Source organism: Rana temporaria, chromosome 3 (genome assembly GCF_905171775.1).
Source record: "Rana temporaria chromosome 3, aRanTem1.1, whole genome shotgun sequence".
Lineage (NCBI taxonomy): Eukaryota > Metazoa > Chordata > Amphibia > Anura > Ranidae > Rana > Rana temporaria.
In genome coordinates, this window is record NC_053491.1 from 387,150,351 (window position 1) to 387,170,708 (window position 20,358).

The 20,358-nt window shown below is 42.8% G+C and overlaps 1 protein-coding gene across 2 annotated transcripts in view; it reads left to right on the top strand.

The window, feature by feature from the left end:
* Positions 1-20,358, top strand: part of KDM7A (lysine demethylase 7A) — a 121,445-nt gene that overhangs the window by 66,782 nt on the left and 34,305 nt on the right. For both annotated transcript variants that reach the window (XM_040345744.1, XM_040345745.1), the window contains exons 3-5: positions 6,874-6,991; positions 7,142-7,302; positions 19,013-19,154. In XM_040345744.1, coding sequence (XP_040201678.1) covers positions 6,874-6,991; positions 7,142-7,302; positions 19,013-19,154 — 421 coding nt within the window. The remainder of the gene's footprint in view (positions 1-6,873; positions 6,992-7,141; positions 7,303-19,012; positions 19,155-20,358) is intronic.

Consider the following 20,358-nt stretch of genomic DNA (forward strand, 5'->3'; position numbering starts at 1 on the left):
ATTTGGTGTGAACCGGTGCCATTAGATGATGCCATGGAGAATTCTTTACTTTCATGCAGATACCAGTTCACCCTTTAAGATCTGGCATACCCCCATTGTGTTGGTGCTTAGAGGGGATCTTTAAATGCAAGCCCAAGACTTGCCTTAATATTTTGGGGTTTCCTTTGCTGATCATTTTGGTGCCAATTAAATTGGCTTGGATACCATTCTCTTAATGGTGAAGGGATTCCTAAATGTTGTATTCAATGAACATAATTTCAGTATTGCCAAATATATTTTAGAGACTGAAATGTTAAATATATTTAGCACTCGGTCAACACGCTCACCCAATATTACTATTTTAAATGTGTTTAAAGGCCATGCTCCTAAAGTACGGTACATATAAAGTCCTAAAGTACATATACTGACTTGTGGACCAAGTCCTGCCGGCAGAACTGAGCCTTGCCTTTTTGCTATCTGCCTGTCCAAAAATCCACTTCATTGGCAGCTGAGTCACTCTGACTGGATTTAACATTTTGAAATGGCGAACTGGTTTACTTCAAACTATTTGGCAAATCATTTTACATATCTGAAAACGGAATCCTTTCTGCACCTGTATGGAAATAGTTATTTTGCAATGATGAAACCAAGTGTGCAGCTATGCATCATAAAATCTATTTAAATGTACACTTCAAAAAATTGCATGGAATTTTCCCAATTTGCAGCCTGCACAAATTTTGCAAGACTTTTTAATTGTGTAACTTCATGCTCAAAGTTTTGCTGTTGTGCCCGTTGGGCCCAGTAGGCAAAGAAATGTCACCCCTTTTACCTGTCATGAGCCATCATTGAGTATGTGTCATCCAAGCAGCAAAATGATCAGCACTGATACCTGAATAAATATAATAAAAGCACTTCTGCTTTTCCCAGTGTTAGACAAGCCGGCTTAAATCTTTGCAGAGCAAAATGCTATTTACAGATGGAGACACTCTGCAAGCTGTGGAAGTTTAGCAAATAGACATAACTGCTATTCATTGTAAGATTTCTTTTTCTTGGTACCTCCCTAGTGAAAAGCAAACGGAACCACTATACAAATACACCTTTCAAGTTTGGGTAAAATGAAGAGTAAATCTCTGTAATATCTGCACATTTCCCCATGTTTCATTCCTAAAATTTCTGAAGGTACAAAAAATACCAGTCGTTCTGCCAGAAATCTAGTGTGCATCTAAATTCTTTTTTGAGATGACAAGTCTGTGCCTCTGTATAAGGGTTGATGCAGGTTCACTTACGTGCTACAGTACTACACTATTTGATGATTATACATTAGTTTCACTATTTTAGTCACTGTTATTGGTTTGGATGTTCGCATACTGAATATTCTTAAGTTCACTTACTAGTAGCTCACATTATTTGACCCATGATTGGGGTCTTTTTTTACCTTACCTGTGTTAGGGGCAGGCAGCGCCACCACCCCCACTCACATTGTTTCACTAATTTTTCTATCCCTCCTGGGGGATTGGTTTTTAGGGGGGGGCAGCAGCCTTGGTTAATTTTGGTTCTAAGCGCAGGATCTATTGATTTTTACTAACTCGGTGCCTCTGCATAGCCTATGTAGAAAAAGCTGTCCCCTGCCAGCATGCTATGAGGAAGAACCCTTTCTCTTTGTAGAAGCAGTAGCCTCTCTGAAAAGGTCTGACACGCCCCCTGCTGAGTCAGATCTAGAGTGCTCCAATCAACATGGAGCATGAGCTTTGCTGATAAGGGCCCAACATGCACTACTATCATTGAAATAGGACTGATCTCCTGTTTAGATGTAGATTTTGCTGAATGCAGTTTTTTTTATCTTTTTCCTGCAAGACTTTTTGACTTCTACAAAGGTCCGGCCCAGTGGTGCATAGTTTATTAGTCACAGTTCAGTTCAGAATTGAAGCAAACAACTTGATGCTTTGACCATGCATGGTATTGTTCCTCTCCACAGCCATCATTTTGTCTAATTGCGTCTGCCAAGATGAAGTTTATTAATGTTTCTGTTTGCAGCTATCAAATTGTCTCTAGGGTTCACTTGCATCTCATCAGTGATACAATTGTTTAACATGAAAGATCTTAGGCTGAGATCAAACCAGTTCAAATTGTGGATTCTGTTTTTGTGGTACTGAGAATACCCTTTTTCTGGGCCTCCATGACCCAGACATAGTTAGGCTACATTCACACCGGTGATTCCTGCTGCGGCTCTGAGCAGCTAGATGTGGCCGGCATCCTTGTTCACAATGACAGATCGCTGGGGGCCGCAGCTATAAGCTGCTCTGTGCACACCCAGCGATTACCTTCTGTGATTGCTGCTGGACACACTGTGTGTGTCTGTGTCCAGCAATGATCACCGCAGACCACTGCAGGTGCTGGTGACGTGTCCGTGAATTGGGCCGGGGGCAGTAGGAATTTAAGGATTCCTGCCACTATAGTTTGCACTGGCCTAAATCACGATGTTAATGTAGCCTTACTGTCACAGGTGCAATTTGTGTGACATTTGCACGTTTTTTACCTCATTATTTAAAAAAATTGGTCATCTTGTGTTTTTTGTCCGGCGTTTTTATATTCAAAGAAATATGAGGGGCTGCTTTGCTGACTATGGTGCTAGTTGCCTAGATGACGGCTGCCTTTCAGAGCTTTGAGCCACAGACCCGGAAAGCGTATGCAATCAGGAAAGTCAGAAAATAGTCTGAAGTCCAATTAATGAATCAAGAGTACCTGCATAATGGCCAAGGAGAGTTCACTAATGGCCATCTCTATGTAGGTGAGCCTTTGCATGGATTGATCACCCTATGTTGCCTAAGATCTTTCATGTCATCGGTTTGGTATTCCTTCACTGTGAAGCGTTGCCTCATGTTTCCAACGCCATCTTTCTTCATTGTCTGTGTCGGAAGATGCTGGTTCCAGATTGTCCGTAACCGACTTACAGATGGGGCTAATGAGCATTAGGCACAGCTGCCACCAAAATGGCTAACACAGATGTGCCGAATGTTAATTCTTGGCCAAGCGCTCATCGTTTTGGTCACTAGCCAAGTCAGGAGTTGCTTTCTCAACATCTGTGTGATGTTCAACATAAGGCCTTTCTCCAATTATCCCTTGACCTTGTAGTTTCCAATCTTTTAACAATGTTTTGTTTTTCCAAGTAATGTATACTAAGAAACAATAAAGCAACTCGGTCTGTTAGAAGTGCCGCTAGCGGCTTGACAAAATGCCAAAGTGTTTTAAAGCTGAACTCCAGCCTAACGGCTAAATACACAGTTAAAATGCATTACCAGGACTTGTCTTACCTGCCCAAGAATGTTTTGTTCTAGCCAGGGCTGAAACAACGAATCGAGTAATTGATTATGAAATCGATTTACTATTTTCATAATCGATTATTCGGCCAGTAACATAATGGGGTTATAAAAAAAACTCAAATTATTGTACAAAGAGCAAATCGCTACTGTAAATATTACTTTCACAGTTCCACGGTTAATGATCCCCTTACAGTATTGAGTATCTGCTTTTTTATTTTTTTGTACTATAAAGGGCTAATTTCCGTGTTTTTTTTTTTTTTTTTTTTTTTTAAACCCCATTGTTACTAAACATCTTAAACCTGGGTCACACCCATGTGTTGTGTTGGTTGCAGAAATGTTCAGTTCATTTCCAGTTTCTTATGGGACACGTTCACACCTATGCTTTTTTTCAACTGCTGCGTATTTGGAAAGGGTCATGGACTTTTTTAACGCAAAGCAGTGATTTTCTTTTTTTTGTTCAATATTCTTCAGTGGAGAAGCTGCAAAAAAATGCATGTAGTGCGTTTTTGCAGCATTTTTTTATTTTTATATTTTTTTTATCTGCCCAACAAATAATTGGCCATAAAAATGAAAAAACGCAAATTGTGGCAAAAATCTAAACGCACAGCAAAAGCTAACTGCGTTGGTGTGTACTGAGCCTTATGCTGGCCACATGGATACATTTTCAGATGAGAATATTCATACGAAAAATCTTTGTACGTTCGCTGTATTAAAGAGTGCTTTTTTAAATTTTCACTTGCTTTTAACATTCTGTTTTTAAAATGCATGTCATTTCTGAACGAAAACCACTTACACTGTCAGCTTCTTGGTCAAAGAAATTTTCAATTTCTAAATGTTCCTGTCACTGGTTGATTTGACTCAACTAACAATTAGAAAGTCGAACAAAAGTTCTTAAAATTTATAATAAAAAAAATTGTATGGCCAGCGTATATATTACAGTTCTGTTTGAAAAGCGGCCAAAACGGTCTAACTTTTTTTTTTTTCCTTTTTAAATAAAAAAATTTGATCTGACTCTATTTACCAGATTCACCCTTGAATAGTATATACAATATATCTTTGTTATTCTCAGAGTGGATAAGATATTTTTCTCCCTAACCATATAGTTATTTTTACAAAACACTGCCTAGATATATTTAAGAATAAATGGCCTTTTTTTTTAAACATTAACTAAATTATACACCACACTTTTTTTTAAAGTTATTAACTTTTTAATTGTCCAACTAATCGATTATGAAAATAATCGTTAGTTGCAGCCCTAGTTCTAAGATTTACTCAGCCCTACAATAGGCTGTAGGCAGCCTGGTGACCTGATTTTCTCTGCTGCTAAGCACAACTAGATGGGTGTCCTGCACCCAGCCTGTGATTTGATATTGGAGCAACAGACTGATGAAACTCTGCTGTCTCCTTATCAGCACATGTGAATGCAACACACCTGATTGGCTCCAAGTCCTCTCCCAAGTCTGAGTGCTGCTGTACAGAGAATAAGAGGCTGAAGTCCGTTAAATTCAGAGATCTATACTAGTTTTAGTATTAAACGTATGAATGCACTGTAATCAATATCTGCCTGGACTTCAGCTTTACAGACCTGGCATGATCGTTCAGCAGACTGGGGTCAGATTGAAGTCCAAACTCCTGATCCAAATACTTGTTCCAGGTTAGTACCTCAGAGGCAGGTAAGGTCGGTGCACGAGAAGAAACATTTAGTGATGACTGCCTACATTAAGTTTCTTTAGTGATGATGAGCATAAATACACTAAGGCAGTCATATTTTATCTTTTTAGTTATCCTTCTTTCGGTGTAATCATCCATTTTATCAATTTTGAATATTTGTGGTCACTTAAAGTGGCTGTAAACCCACTGTTAACACTTGCACCTACAGGTAAGCCTAGATTAAGGCTTACCTGTAGGTGCAAGAAATATCTCCTTAACCTACACAGTTATGGAGATATTTTCACAGAAACGGGCAGGCGCACGGAGTGGTGCCTTTTTTGTGAATGACATTAACTGGGTTAATGTCATGTTTTTGCGCATGCACGGGAGTGACGTTGCCTCTTCGGCCAATCACAGCGCCGGAGCAGCTAAAACAGGAACTAGCGACAGGGGACATGTCGGTGGACGGGACTGAGGCGGATTTCGGGGGCTTCGATCTCAGGTAAGTGACACATAATGAGCTAGTATGCTAAGGGTTTACTTCCTCTTTAACACTTCTGTTAATCTGAAGACATTCTTGGATCGAATATGAAGTGAGATTTCAAAATTGTGAAGTAAATTCAATTTTATGGATCAGTTACACCTGTTCTTTGTATTGTTTATCAGACTGACCTCTTGGTTACTCATATCTGTTGACCTTCAGCAAGAACTGTATGCATGTTGTATTTTAAAGGAAATCTATAGTTGCAGGGACTAGTCCTTAACTCCCTAGTTAAAAAAACAAAAAAAACCTGTTGTAAGATCTCAATAGCTCAAGCTGTCAATTGCACGCAAGTAAATAAGTGTAGTGTCTCCTCTCCTCTTCTACCCTGTTCAGGAGGGGCTGTGGCAGTTTTAATTAGGAGTTAGACTGTATGAAGACCAACTTAGGAATTGGCACTATTACATTTTTACTTGAAAAACAGATTTTATATTGATGGTTAAAAAAAAAAAAGCTAAAAACGTGTTAAGTTAAACATTTTAATTGCTGCCAAAGCTTCCCTTTTAAAAAAGCAACATTTCTTTTCTGTCCCCCTCAAACTGGTTCGACTGTTTGTTGCATGCTTTCTTGTATATCCTGTTCAGGTTAACAGCCATTGTAAGTGCAGTCTTGCCACATCTGACGTGAACCAGCCCTTAAATCCCAACTCCACTGACAAAAATATTTTTAGTAACCTACTACATAACATTCTTTGAGATATCACTGCAGAGTGCACAGAACAGCACTGGAATTCTGGCAGGATGAACGGGTATTTTTTTGTACTTATCAAAAAGATGCTATACAAAAACATTTTTCAATTAACTTTTGGTTTATTGAATGGGCCAAAAAGGAGCAAATGAGATATTCATTGTTGGGTTTTCCATATATCGTTGCACCCAAGACCCCTTTCACACTGGGGCGTTTTTCAGGCGCTTTAGCAGAAAGCAATTAAGCAGAAGTTCCACTTTTGGGTGGAACTCCACTTAATGTCTCTTTGTCATTACTATTTTTGTACTATATTTTCTTTAATGTAAAGATTCTGGGGAAACGTGATATTTTTTTCCCTAAATTTCACAAAATATTTTTGTACCTCCTAAGGTTTGCTGCCCCTGTGCCAGACTGTCAGTTTTCTGTGTGTCCACCTAGAAACTTTTACATTTTCTTTTGAAGAATTCTGACTGTACCAGTTCAATATATAGGAATAGTTGTGCTGGAAACCACTCGGGAGCAATGAGTTTTTTTTTTTTCTTTCCTGGTTCTGAAATGTGTCTTTCATTTAACCTGAATGCTTTGACTTTTCCTCACTCAAGTGCCAAGGGTATGGCGGGGTCGAGGTTCCTTCCGATGTTTTTTTTTTGCCATTCTCTACAGTCATTAACATATATTCTTTTTATCTCTCTTTAGTGAAGAAGAGGAGGAACTGGCATAGACATGACTATACAGAGACCGATGATGGGACAAAGCCAGTTCAAGCCGGAACAAGAACCTTTGTACAACAGCTGCGAGCGCGGTCCTTTCCAAGGTTAGTGTCTTTCTCATATTGAGTGTATCTGCCATCAGATCCTTCCTGCTAGAAATCAATCTGAGAATTTGGTCATTGGGAACCACGAGTTCTTGCAGAAAGAAATTTGGTATGTCGGCATACCAATATATTTATTTTTATTTTTTGTAGCGCTGACGAGATTATATTGCGGATGAATGGTGGTCAACTGACACAGAGGTACCTGGAGAAACATGGATTCAACCTTCCAATTATGGTGCCGCAGTTAGATGATCTGGGCCTCAGACTGCCCCCTCCAACGTTTTCTGTAATGGACGTAGAACGCTATGTTGGTAAGATGGCGCTTCTGTTATTTTAGTAGAGCTTGGTATCATTTCCCATGCTTGTGTTTAATCTTTGTCTGCTACCCATGATCCATACCACTTGCCTTTTGAGGATAGCCATGGCCTTAAAGCCCAACTCAAAGTTAAACCGAGAGCTTTGATCATGTGGTATTGTGATGCATTGGGTCTTTTTTTTTTTTTCTTCCCTACAGTGGCTGTATACCCTAAGGCCCCATTCATACCTCAAGGTTTTGTTGCTTGAAGCTCCAAAACCCTGGAGGAGAAAAAAAAAATCAATTATTCTCTGTGGTTCACATCTCCACTCCAAGTTGCCTGAAGCCAAACGTCTGAAGCTCAAAGTTCTGGAGCTTTTTTGTAGCTCAAGTAGGGCAGATGTAAACATTTTTGGCACATCTATTCTCACAGAATGGAAACACGCCATTTGCGCGTTTTTGTGAGATTTTCTACCCAAATAAAAAAAAGTTAAATAATAATGTATGAATATTAATAAATGTAATATACAAATCATAAATATGTAATGCATAATCCCCAACCTTAAAAATATTAATGATAAAATAAACACCTGAGCAAAAAAATACATTTATAATCTATTTTGGTGTTTTAAAAAAAAAAAATATATGTTTGGGGGTAATTACGCAGTATTAATTTATTGAATTTGTGTATTTAAAAAAAGAATTAAAACATGAAATGCCTAGCAACAAATGATGCATCAGAATAATTTTCTCTGTTGGCTGATAAAACGCCAAAGCTCAAACGCTGTAAAAAAACATAAAAGTTGCGCATAAAATCGCATTGTTTGGTACAGAAGCACGTTAAGCCCAAGGAAACACAATGGGGTGCCCACAGGATGAATGGGACCTTCTGAAGGGACAGAACTAGAGAGGAGCTGAGTATTTCAGTAAAGTGTGCGTGTTTTTCTTTATCGTACATCACGGGACACAGAGCGGCATTCATTACTATATGGGTTATATGGAGTACCTTCAGGTGTAGACACTGGCAATCTCAAACAGGAAATGCCCCTCCCTATATAACCCCCTCCCATAGGAGGAGTACCTCAGTTTTTACGCCAGTGTCTTAGGTGTTAGTCATGGTTTAGCTTGCCTCCGCATCCTTGGGATTAGGTGAGCTACCGGTTCTGTCCAAAAAAGCCTCAGCGCTAAAGTGGTCAGTAACCGGACCCCAAACCCTTGGGGTATAGCCCATAATGCTTTTCTTTTTAGAGAGCTGGACCCTGGGCCCAGAACTTAGAAACCTTTGGGTACCTAAAGTTTTCTGTTGCCAGGGTGCTATATGGGCCCAGGACAGTGGATCCTTCATAGGAACCCAGGGCCTGAAGGTCTAGACATCCCCACGGAGATGGGGGAAGATTGGGCCTCTTGCTTGGCAAAGTCCTGCGGCATGGAGCAGGTAAGTGAGGGGAAAACTTGCGGAACTTGGTTCTTAGCAGGTTTTTTTCTGGGGGGTCACAGGGGACATGCCTAAAGTTATGCACTGCATCTGGCAAACTAGTCACGTATCATAAAGATAGGATGGCTCTCTATGTATTATTCCCCATAAGATGTGACCTCCCTTGTAGTGTTGGAAAAGCATTGAGTGGGGCCTGTGTTATATAAAAATATATGTGTGTGTCAGAGAGCTTTGCTTACCTGCAGGCCTCCAGGCGATGCTCCATTCAGTCTTCCTCCTCAGAGCCTGCAAGCAGGCAAAACGCTGACCTCCTCATGGTTCCAGGCTGCAGGCTGCAGTTTGCTGGAACAGAGAGGTCCCTTCCTCCCAAAATCCCCCCCCCCCTCCTCCCCCTGTCGGGAGGGGCATTTCCTGTTTGAGGTTGCTGGGGGGGAAGGGCGGGTCAGTGGCTAAAGGAAGGGGCGGCCCTTCCTTGTTTGTTCCATCAATACTTTGGAACTGAGGAGAAAGACCAGAGCGGCAGCACGGGGCGCCGAGGACACACAGTGGCCAGAAAGGATATTGCAGTCTCCAGAGGACTGTTTTGTCAAGCCTAGAAATAGGCTGTTTCTTTTCCATCTCATAGTTTTTCTTTGCAATACTACTCAGGGGGACAGAATGTTTTTTCTTTCCTGGATTTGAAACAAAAACGAAAAAAAAAAAAAAAAGTCATCTAGGGGAGAGGAAGCATTTTTTTATCCCCCAAACAGGTGTTTGGACAATTAACTTTTATAGTTCCAAATACCAATAGGTAGCAGGTGTACCTCGGTATTGTACCATGGTATGCCGCTGTTTTCCCTACAGGGAGCCTTGGGGCCATCGGGATCTGGGGCTGGAGCTGACGCGGGTCAGTCCAACCCTAAGATGGTCACGGAGGAGGTATTACTCACCTCTTTAAAAGAGATGCAGAAAAGCATGGGAAAAATGATATCCGCAGCTATGCGGGGCAGTAAGCGGAATAGATCTCCGTTGCCCGAGCGCGGACCCTCAGAAGAGGAGGTCCTTTCCTCAGGGGAATTGGACGACCTCTTGGACACGGACCAAGTAGGTTCAGGGATCGAAGACCCGGATACAGAGGAGTCTGGGGCAGTCTCCCTGAGGGAGAGCTGGTGGATTCAAGGATTGTCGGACTTGGTCCATAGGACATTCAACTTGCCAGTACCAGATCTCCAGGTATCGACGGTTTCAGCTTTGGGCTCACTGAGGGCGCCTCAAAGCAATGCTGTGTTTCCGATCCATCCTCTATTAGAGGGAATTTTGTTCCAAGATTGGAACAAGCCAGATAAGATCTTCTTACCACCTAAAAGGTTCTCTGTCCTATATCCTATGGAAGAAAAATTTTCCAAAAGATGGGCTACTCCTGCAGTGGACGCAGCCATCTCATGTGTTAACAGATCGTTAACATGCCCTGTAGAAAACATACAGGTGTTCAAGGATCCAGTTGATAAGCGCTTGGAAGCACTACTTAAGAACTCCTTCACTACTGCAGGGGCAGTAGTACAGCCAGCTGTGGCTGCGATTGGGGTCGCTCAAGCATTATCGGATCAATTTAAGCAGATGCTTAAACTTATTCCGGCCCAGCAGGCAGAAAAATTTTCGGATGTCCCTAAGGCCATATGTTTTACGGTAGACGCAATCAAGGATTCTATCCAGCAAGCGTCACGTTTATCGTTATCCCTTATCCATATGAGAAGACTCTTATGGTTAAAAAGCTGGGAGGCTGAGCCCCCATGCAAGAAGCTCCTGGTAGGGTTCCCCTTCCATGGAGGACGACTCTTCGGAGAAGACCTAGATAAATACATTCAGACCATTTCAAACGGCAAGAGTACTCTCTTGCCAACTAAGAAGAAGGTTCAGGGACCTGCGTTTAAACGACAGTATTCCCCTGGGCAGGGGCCCTCTAATGCCAAGCAGTATCGACGGCCTCCTGCAAAAGCAAACTTCGGCTTCAACAGCAGATCACAAGGACAGGCTGTTAGAGGCAAAAGGCAGTGGTTTCGCAAACCAGCAAAACCAGCCCCCAAGCCAACCTTATGAAGGGGCGCCCCCACCCACGAAGGTGGGGGGAAGGCTGCGACTCTTTTCAGAGATTTGGGAAGCCAGCATTCCCGACGAGTGGGTACGGTCTTCCGTGGCCACAGGCTACAAATTAGATTTCCTAAGGTTTCCTCCTCCTCATTTCCAGAAGTCGAGGATTCCAAACGATCCGGAAAAGGGAGCCGCATTAAGATCGGCATTAGATCATCTACTTTCCCAGGAAGTAATAGTAGAGGTACCAGTCCTGGAACAGGGGCTGGGTTTCTACTCCAACCTATTCATCATCCCAAAATCCAATGGAGATGTCAGGCCAATTTTGGACCTAAAGATGGTAAATGCATATCTAAAGATCCGCTCATTTCGGATGGAATCCGTGCGGTCAGCAGCTGCCACACTCCAGAAGGACGACTTCATGGCGTCCATAGACATAAAGGATGCCTACCTTCATGTTCCAATTTATCAGCCACATCAAAGATATCTACGCTTCATGGTGGCTTCGCGTCACTTCCAATTCGTGGCGCTTCCCTTCGGGTTGGCTACGGCCCCCCGGGTGTTCACGAAGGTCCTAGCTCCAATCCTAGCCAAACTAAGGATCCAAGGGGTCACGATCCTAGCATACCTGGACGACCTCCTAGTCATAGATCACTCGTCTCCCGGCTTGGAGCGAGCAGTGGCCCTCACGGTCCAATACCTCGAGAGGTTCGGCTGGGTCCTAAATCGAGAAAAGTCAGCTTTCCAGCCCACAAAGCAGTTGGAATATCTCGGCATGAGATTAGACACAGAACAACAAGGAGTGTTCCTACCTCTGAGGAAGGTAAAAGCCATCAAGGAATTAATCCTACTGGTTCTAAGCAAGAAAGAACCGACTATTCGCCTATGTATGAGGTTACTAGGCAAGATGGTGGCCACATTCGAGGCGGTACCATACGCCCAGAGCCACACTCGCATCCTACAGGCAGCCATCCTGTCAGCATGGAGCAGAAGGCCACAGGCCTTGGATATCCCGTTGCCGCTCTCATCAAGAGTCCGACAAAGTCTGTGTTGGTGGTTAGACCCTCAGAATCTACTGAAGGGGAGGTCTTTCAGCCCAGTGGCTTGAAAGATAGTGACCACAGACGCCAGCCTGACGGGCTGGGGAGCAATTTTGGATGGTTGCACTCGCCAAGGTACTTGGGCAAAGCCAGAGAAGCAGTTGCCCATCAACATCTTGGAGCTCAGAGCTGCTCGACTAGCCCTCAGGGCTTGGACGTCAAAATTGCAGGGGTTCCCGGTGAGAATTCAATCAGACAATGCCACGGCCGTGGCATACATAAATCACCAAGGGGGAACCAGGAGTCAAGCCGCTCAGAGAGAGGTGAGCTTGATTCTTCTATGGGCAGAGGCTCATGTGCCCTGCATATCGGCAATATTCATTCCAGGAGTGGACAACTTTCAGGCGGACTTCTTAAGCCGCCAGACTCTATGGCCGGGGGAATGGTCTCTGCATCCACTAGTCTTTCAAGCACTCTGCCAAAGATGGGGAGTGCCGGACGTGGATATCATGGCATCGAGACTCAACAAGAAACTAGACAGGTTCATGTCCCGCTCAAGGGATCCGATGGCCTGCGGAACCGATGCGTTGGTTTGCCCTTGGCATCAGTTCAAACTTCTTTATGCGTTTCCCCCGCTCCAGTTACTACCCCGCCTGCTGCGCAGGATCCGGGTGGAGCACATACCAGTCATCCTGGTAGCTCCAGCATGGCCCAGAAGGGCATGGTACTCACTAATCTTAAGGATGGTAGTGGGAGACCCTTGGACTCTTCCTCTACGGCCAGACCTGCTATCGCAAGGTCCGATCCTCCACCCTGCCTTACGGCATCTAAATTTGACGGCCTGGAAGCTGAATCCCTGATTCTCAGGGGTAGAGGTCTGTCTCAGAAAGTAATCTCTACCCTAATCAGAGCCAGGAAACCGGTCTCTAGGGTGATTTATTACAGGGTCTGGAAGGCCTATGTAGGCTGGTGTGAGTCCAAGCGATGGCTTTCTCGCAAATTTACCATCGATAGAGTATTAAGTTTTCTCCAGCTAGGAGTGGATAAAGGATTGGCATTAAGCACAATCAAAGGACAGATTTCTGCTCTGTCAGTGTGGTTTCAGCGGCCGCTGGCCACCCACTCGCTGGTTAAGACCTTCCTTCAAGGGGTCTTACGTATTAGACCTCCAGTTAAATCCCCGCTTTGTCCGTGGGATTTAAATCTTGTTCTGTCAAGTTTACAGAAACAACCGTTTGAGCCGTTGGCTGATATTCCTTTGGTTTTACTGACAAGGAAGTTAGTATTTTTGGTTGCCATAGTTTCCGCAAGAAGAGTTTCGGAGCTGGCAGCCTTATCCTGTAAGGAACCATATCTTGTTTTTCATAAGGACAGGGTCGTTCTCCGCCCTCATCCTTCCTTCCTTCCGAAGGTCATATCCAGTTTTCATTTGAACCAGGATTTGGTATTACCATCCTTCTTCCCTAAACCTACTTCCAGAAAGGAAGGGTTGCTGCATACCTTGGATATTGTCAGGGCCATGAAGGCCTATCTTAAAGCTACAAAGAAGATCCGGAAGACAGATGTGCTGTTCATTCTACCGGATGGGCCCAAGAAGGGGCAGGCAGCTGCAAAGTCCACCATTTCTAGGTGGATTAAGCAATTAATCACTCAGGCCTACGGCTTGAAAGGGTTGCCTCCTCCAGTATCATTAAAGGCTCATTCTACTAGAGCCATGGGCGCCTCCTGGGCAGCACACCACCAGATCTCTATGGCTCAAGTTTGCAAGGCGGCAACCTGGTCTTCTGTCCACACGTTTACAAAATTCTACAAGTTGGACGTAAGAAGGAATACTGATACTGCCTTCGGGCAGGCAGTGCTGCAGGCTGCAGTTTGAGACCCTCGGATTCCGGGGGCTCCTCTTGTTCGAGTTAAATTTAAAAATTTTATTTTTCTCAACTAAGTTGGATTTATTATGATTTGAGTATATCTCTAAATTAAATCCTTTTGTCTTGGAGATGTTCTCCCTCCCCTCATTGTAAGCATTGCTTTGGGACATCCCATATAGTAATGAATGCCGCTCTGTGTCCCGTGATGTACGATAAAGAAAAAGAGATTTTTAATACAGCTTACCTGTAAAATCTTTTTCTTGGAGTACATCACGGGACACAGAGCTCCCACCCCTCTTTTTTGAGGACCATTTTGGGAGGCATACTGCTTGCTACAAAACTGAGGTACTCCTCCTATGGGAGGGGGTTATATAGGGAGGGGCATTTCCTGTTTGAGATTGCCAGTGTCTACACCTGAAGGTACTCCATATAACCCATATAGTAATGAATGCCGCTCTGTGTCCCGTGATGTACTCCAAGAAAAAGATTTTACAGGTAAGCTGTATTAAAAATCTCTTTTTTTTTCCCCCTTCTATCTAATGGGGTGGTTTACTTTTTTATTTCTTCACCAAACTTTAAACATTTCTAAGGTAACCTGGATTGGGTTTTAACATTTTTAGGTTGTTGTGCTCAAGTGCAGACATGTTCTAGTAGCTACAGGTTAACTGTGCTGGTCGATCTCCGTAGAGCACCATTGGGTCCTTTAACATGTGGGCCTTTACTTCTGTCCAAGTCAAATTGTTAACAGATCAACTTTTTAATCGGTTGATGGGAGTGGAAGTCTTATTCCAACATAGTGGTAAGCAGGCTTTTGCCGTTTTGAGAAGATGTACATGAAGGGACAACTTGTAATGTTTGAGGAGCATTGGTGTCAAGTGAAGGAGAGAGGCAGCGGGGTCAGCCCCCAACCAAACACCAGTCAGAAGACAAAATCAGATTGTCACACAACCTTTGTATGATTGGGCAATCCCAAAAGATTTGTATGAATGACCTTTCATGGTTTTAGCATCTCCAACAAAGGTGTGAGCACTTTTAGATATGGAAGATTTGTATGCGAGTTGCAGTATTCCCCCCCCCCAAAAAGTCACGTTCATGTCCCTTTCCCAAGGGGATAGAAATGATGGGGGGGGGGGAGTTATCAGGAAGCTGTGAGAGGAGCTTGAGAGACTGAACGTCTGTGTTGAACAGGAGAAGTTTCTAAGCATAATCACTGAAAGGCAGTGGGGACTGGTTGAGGGAAGGGGTTCTTTAAAGGCTTGCGTAAGGAAATGTCTGTTACATGGCTTGCCGCTGGGGGTGGGGGTTCAGAAATCTGTTTTTGACGTGGATTCAAGTCCATATGGCGTTGAAAATGTTGATGTCAAGAATTGAGTCTTTCAGGCGATTTTAAATGTTTTTGTCCACCAGACCACAGACAAATTTGGGGTGACCATTAACTTTGATCATGCCCGAGGGGTAGTTCTGAAGAATGTTTCCTGCTTCGAAACAGCACGTCAAGAGTATCCCATGTCAATGGATGTGAAGTCGGACCTGTGGATGTAAATCGTTTAGAGGCCACAGGAGGCAGTAAAGTGGGGCAAGTGAGGAGGCTTGATCCATCTTTTAACCTAGTGGTGTGTACACCAGTCAGGGACCCGTGTCATATATGCCGCATTAGTCATATGTTAAGGGATCTGACAGTCCTATGGCCCCAGCCACCGCAATTTAAGCTGTGACAGAAAAGATTAATTCAAGTGATGGCTTTTACAAGACCAAAGAAATTGTCTAAATTCCGTACGCACTTGTTTGAGGAACAAAGTTGGTATATGAAGGGGGAGGGTTTGCAAAAGGTAAAGGGAGTCTTAGGATTTCCATCTGGTGTTATTGCAGTAGCTTCCCCTTTAATTCCCATAGAGGTCAATGGGGGTCTTGGCAGCTGTAAAAACCTGGCAGATCTAACCCTTCACCACTCTGACATTAAGAAAACTGTTTTGGTGGTCTGCTAAACAAAGTTATGGCTTTTCATGAATTTATACTCCAGTATCAGTGGTCCATCTAGGTCCACTGTTTTACAGAACAGCTGTTATTACTGCGACATTCTTTAGATGTTTTCTGCTTTGTCTTGTCAGGATAACGTCTGTGGAGTTGTACTTGTGTTTGAGGTAGGCCAATATGAACCAAAAGGTCCCCTTCTCTGTCTGGGCATTCAAGATCTTTAGCAAAGAGTTGAAGAGACAGATGTGAAGCGCGCATGAGGCATGATTAGACCATAATGCCTGAATCGTATATTTTGCGGAAGCCTGTCCCTGTGCGCCTATTTAATGGCATGACAGAATCTCTGTAGGAATAATCTGCAGTATGTTCTCCACTCATTCAGTGTTTTTGCCATGTTTCAGGATGCACAGAATTTTTAATCTGCTTTTGGCTGTTTTCCCATATTAATTTGGCTCACTTATTGCGTCTGGAATGGGATCCCGACTCATACTTGTTTATCTGGACTTTATCGATGCAATTATTTTCAGCTTCAGCACGGGCACGGCTGTCATAAAAGCAGCAGATGGCTCAATGCCCATGGGTGAAGTGACACGCATTTTAATGTGTTCAGTCTGGGATGTGTGCAGATAGGTAAAAAGCTGCGTGGTAGGAGTGTATAGGGGCTTCGGCGCCCCTGGAGAGCGCAGAGATTATGTTGGTGTCGTTGAAACGATGCTTTGCTCTTTCCGTATCAAATGTCTTCATTTTTATTTGGTAATCCCGTGTTTTCACACCTGCTCTGATTTACATTTTGTTGTGCTTGAGGGGAAACTTTTTGTGTGGATAGATATAGAGATAATATATACCTCTCTTTTTTTTCATTTATTTTTTTTATTCTCTGACCTTCTTTTATATGTTTTTATCTATTTAAAACGTTTTTCTTTGTATAAGATGTATATGTACATGAGGGCAGCCATATTGCCTAATTTTATACACTTGTGCTTATAAGTTTACATATCCTGGCAGAATTTGATTTCTTGGCCATTTTTCAGAGAATACGAATAACACCAAAAATGTATTTCCTTTGGTTGTTAGTGTTTGGCTGAAGCCATTTATCGATCAACTGTGTTTACTCTTTTTAGATCCTAATGACAACAAACATCAAAGGTTTACATACCCTGGTGATTTTGGCCTGATAACATGCACACAAGTTGACAAATGGGTTTGACAAAGGGTTTTGAAGTGTGAGGTCAATGAGTTTCCGGACTCCTGACAGACCCTTGGATCATTCATCCAGTGTTGCACTGATGTTTCTGAATTCTGAGTCATGGGGGAAACAAAAAAATTGTCAAAGGATCTGCGGGAATAGGTAGTTGAACTGTGTAAAAAGATAGTGGGGGGGGGGGGGGTCTGTTGAAACCAAACCACCATCAGGCAGACCAACTAAAATTTCAGCCACAACTGCCTGAAAATGTTTTGGTATACAAAGAAAAACCCACAGGTGAAATGCAGGACTCTCTGAAAACATGTGGTGTGGCTGTTTCAAGAGGCACTTGAAGAAAGATGGGCTCTATGGTCGAGTCGCCGGAAGAAAGCCATTACTACGCATATGCTAAAGTATCCCGCTTACAATATGCCAAACGGCACAGGGACAAGCCTCAAATCTTCTGGCACATTATTTTGGAGTGAGAAGATCAAAATTGAGTTTGGAGAGGATTTAACAAAAGCCTATGATGAGTAACACCATTCCTACTGTGAAACACGGAGGTGGATCGCTGATGTTTTGGGGATGTCTGAGCTACAAAGGCACAGGAAATTTGGTTAAAACTGATGGCAAGATGGATGGAGTATGTGATCAAAAAATACTGGAGGAACATTTGCATTGATCAGCCAGAAAGCTGTGCATAGGACGTACTTGGACATTTGAACATGGCAATGATCCAAAACACAATGGCAAGGCGGCCCTATCATTGGCTACAGCAGAATAAAGTGAAGTTTCTGGAGTGACCATCTGTCTCCTGACCTCAATATCATTGAGCCACTCTGGGGAGATCTCAGACGTGCAGTTCATGCAAGACAGCCCAAGAATTTACAGGAACTGGAGGCTTTTTGCCAAGAGGAATGGGCAGCTTTACCATCTGAGAAGATAAAAGAGCCTCACCCACAAATACCACAAAAGGCTTCATGCTGTCATTGATGTTAAAGGGGGCAATACACGGTATTAAGAACTGGGGTATGTAAACTTTTTTGATCAGGGTCATTTGGGTAGTTTGTTGTGAATATGATTTAAAAAGAGTAAACAGTTGATTCATAATAAATGGCTTCAGCCAAACACCAACTTTGAGTAAAAGTTTGTGTTTATTTATATATTCTGAAAAATGGCCAAGAAATCATGAATTCTGCCAGGGTATGTAAACTAGTGAGTACAACTGTATATACAGGCTGCCCTTCTTGCTTGTTAATGTTGTCCAGCAACTGTGCTTCTCTCACAAAGTTAGTACAAAGTTAACCATACCAGGCTAGATTTTACTTATTTGGCATGCTGAAGAGTATGGATGAAGGCACCTCCACTCTGGCTTTCTGTAATAAGACCACTGCGACACCCGCGGCTGCTTGAACAGTGCCTTCATCTGATGGAATGAGACACTTTTTTAACAGTTTTGGCTACAGGGGGAAAAAAGCCTGTAAAAATACTTTTTTTTTTTTTTTTTTAAAGCCCAGTGTGCATGAGGCATAAAATGGAGATTAAATATTTTTACAAGCTTTCAGTATTGGAACGATGTTCCCAATAACACTATTTCCTCTCTCACATAGATACTGTATGTGTCTTAATTTTATTATTGGTTACTGCATGGAAATTTATAGCCCAAAACCTACATTTGATTTATGAAAACAATCGGTTATTATGCTTCTCCCATTTGAAAAATCAACATGGAGGGTGCCAAAATATTGGGGAAAATGGCAATACGTCCAGGCTTTGCACCTATACAATTTTGCACAGATGTGTTTGATGTAACGGGCAGTATTTCATTCATTCTGGATATATTTCAGTTAGTGTCTGAACAATAATAGACCACAGGTGGAATTTGAAGGATTGACAAATTTTACTACGGCCAACTGTTGGCCTAGTGGTCTACCATTGCATCACCAAGGACAGTGTACAGAGGCACATTGTTGTTGCCCACGTTCTATCAGGAAAAAGTTGTTTGTACATTTTGTCTGATGTACTTTTTGCTGAGCTCTAGACATAAGTAATGTTGTGCTTGCTATTATGAAGGGATATGTGAACTAATTTATACTTCAGTGATTTATCTGAGGCTGTGATTTTAAAAAAAGATAAATGCACAATCTCTTCCTCTACAGGCGGAGAGAAGATTATTGATGTCATCGATGTGGCCAGACAAGCAGACAGCAAGATAAGGCTGAAGAACTTTGTGAAGTATTTTATGAACCCCGATCGACCCAAAGTATTAAACGTCATCAGCCTGGAGTTCTCTGACACCAAGTAAGTTAGTAGTGTTGCTGGGCCTCAATGTGAATGAAACAGAAGCTGCTTTTACTGGCCAATCTCCTTAAGGAGAGTGAAGATGTTGTCCCACTTGTTCGTGGCAGACAGTAAAGTGCCTGTCGCATGTTCTTACTTTTTATGTTTTGCTTTGTTTTTGTTTTTTTGTTTTGTTTTTACGCCCAACAAAAGCAACTGGTGGATACCAATTTCTTACCATATACAAACTATTTTCTGGTATATCGTTCGGTATTTTTTCCACCTCAAATGTTTTTTTCCATTGTTTTATTTATGAATGTTTTGCTTGACTTGCAACATCCTGGTATTTGTTTTTTTAGAGCCAAAGGTTGGCTGTCTTGTAAAAGCAATCCTAGAAGCTAACTAGCTTTTGGATTGCTCTTACAAACAGTGGCAGAGGACATCCCCTTCCCTCCCGCGCTTTCCTGGAATATCTCATCCCACTGGAAGTTCCGATGGGCCGGCACTTCCACTGGCTGATCATAGAGGCAAACCGAGACCAGATTGGCTTAGTTCGCCTCTGATATAGGAGCCCGGAAGCAATATGCATACATCACTTCCGGTTTCCTCGGATGTAAATGGCGCCATTTTAAAAAAATGAAAAGCCTTTGATCACACCAATCTTGGTGTGATCAAATGTTTTTAAGGGCAGATCTGGGATCTAATAGACTCCAGATCTCTTCAAAAAGAGTACCTGTCACTGCCTTTTGCTATCACAAGGGATATTTTCCCTGTGATAACAATAAAAGAGATCAAAAATAGAGACAGTAAAAATCAAGAGAATTAACCACTTAATCCCCGGACTATTTCACTGGTCAAAGACCAGAGCATTTTTGCGATTCTGCACTGCGTCGCTTTAACTGACAATTGTGCGATGTGGCTCCCAAACAAAATTGAAATTTTTTTCCCCCCACAAATAGAGCTTTTTGGCGCTGAAGGGGTTAAGTGTGTCCTAGGGAGTGCTAACTGTTGGGGGTGTGACTACAAGTGACACGTCACTGATCGCTGTTCCCGATGAGAGGGAACAGACGATCAGTGACAGTGTCCCTAGGCAGAACTGGGAGATGCTTGTTTACACTTGCCTCTCCCCGTTCTGCAGCTCTGTGACCCAATCGCGGGACACCGGCGGACATAGAGTCCACGGTCACGGAGCTGGCGGAGCTTTGCCCAGCCATGCCATTCTGCC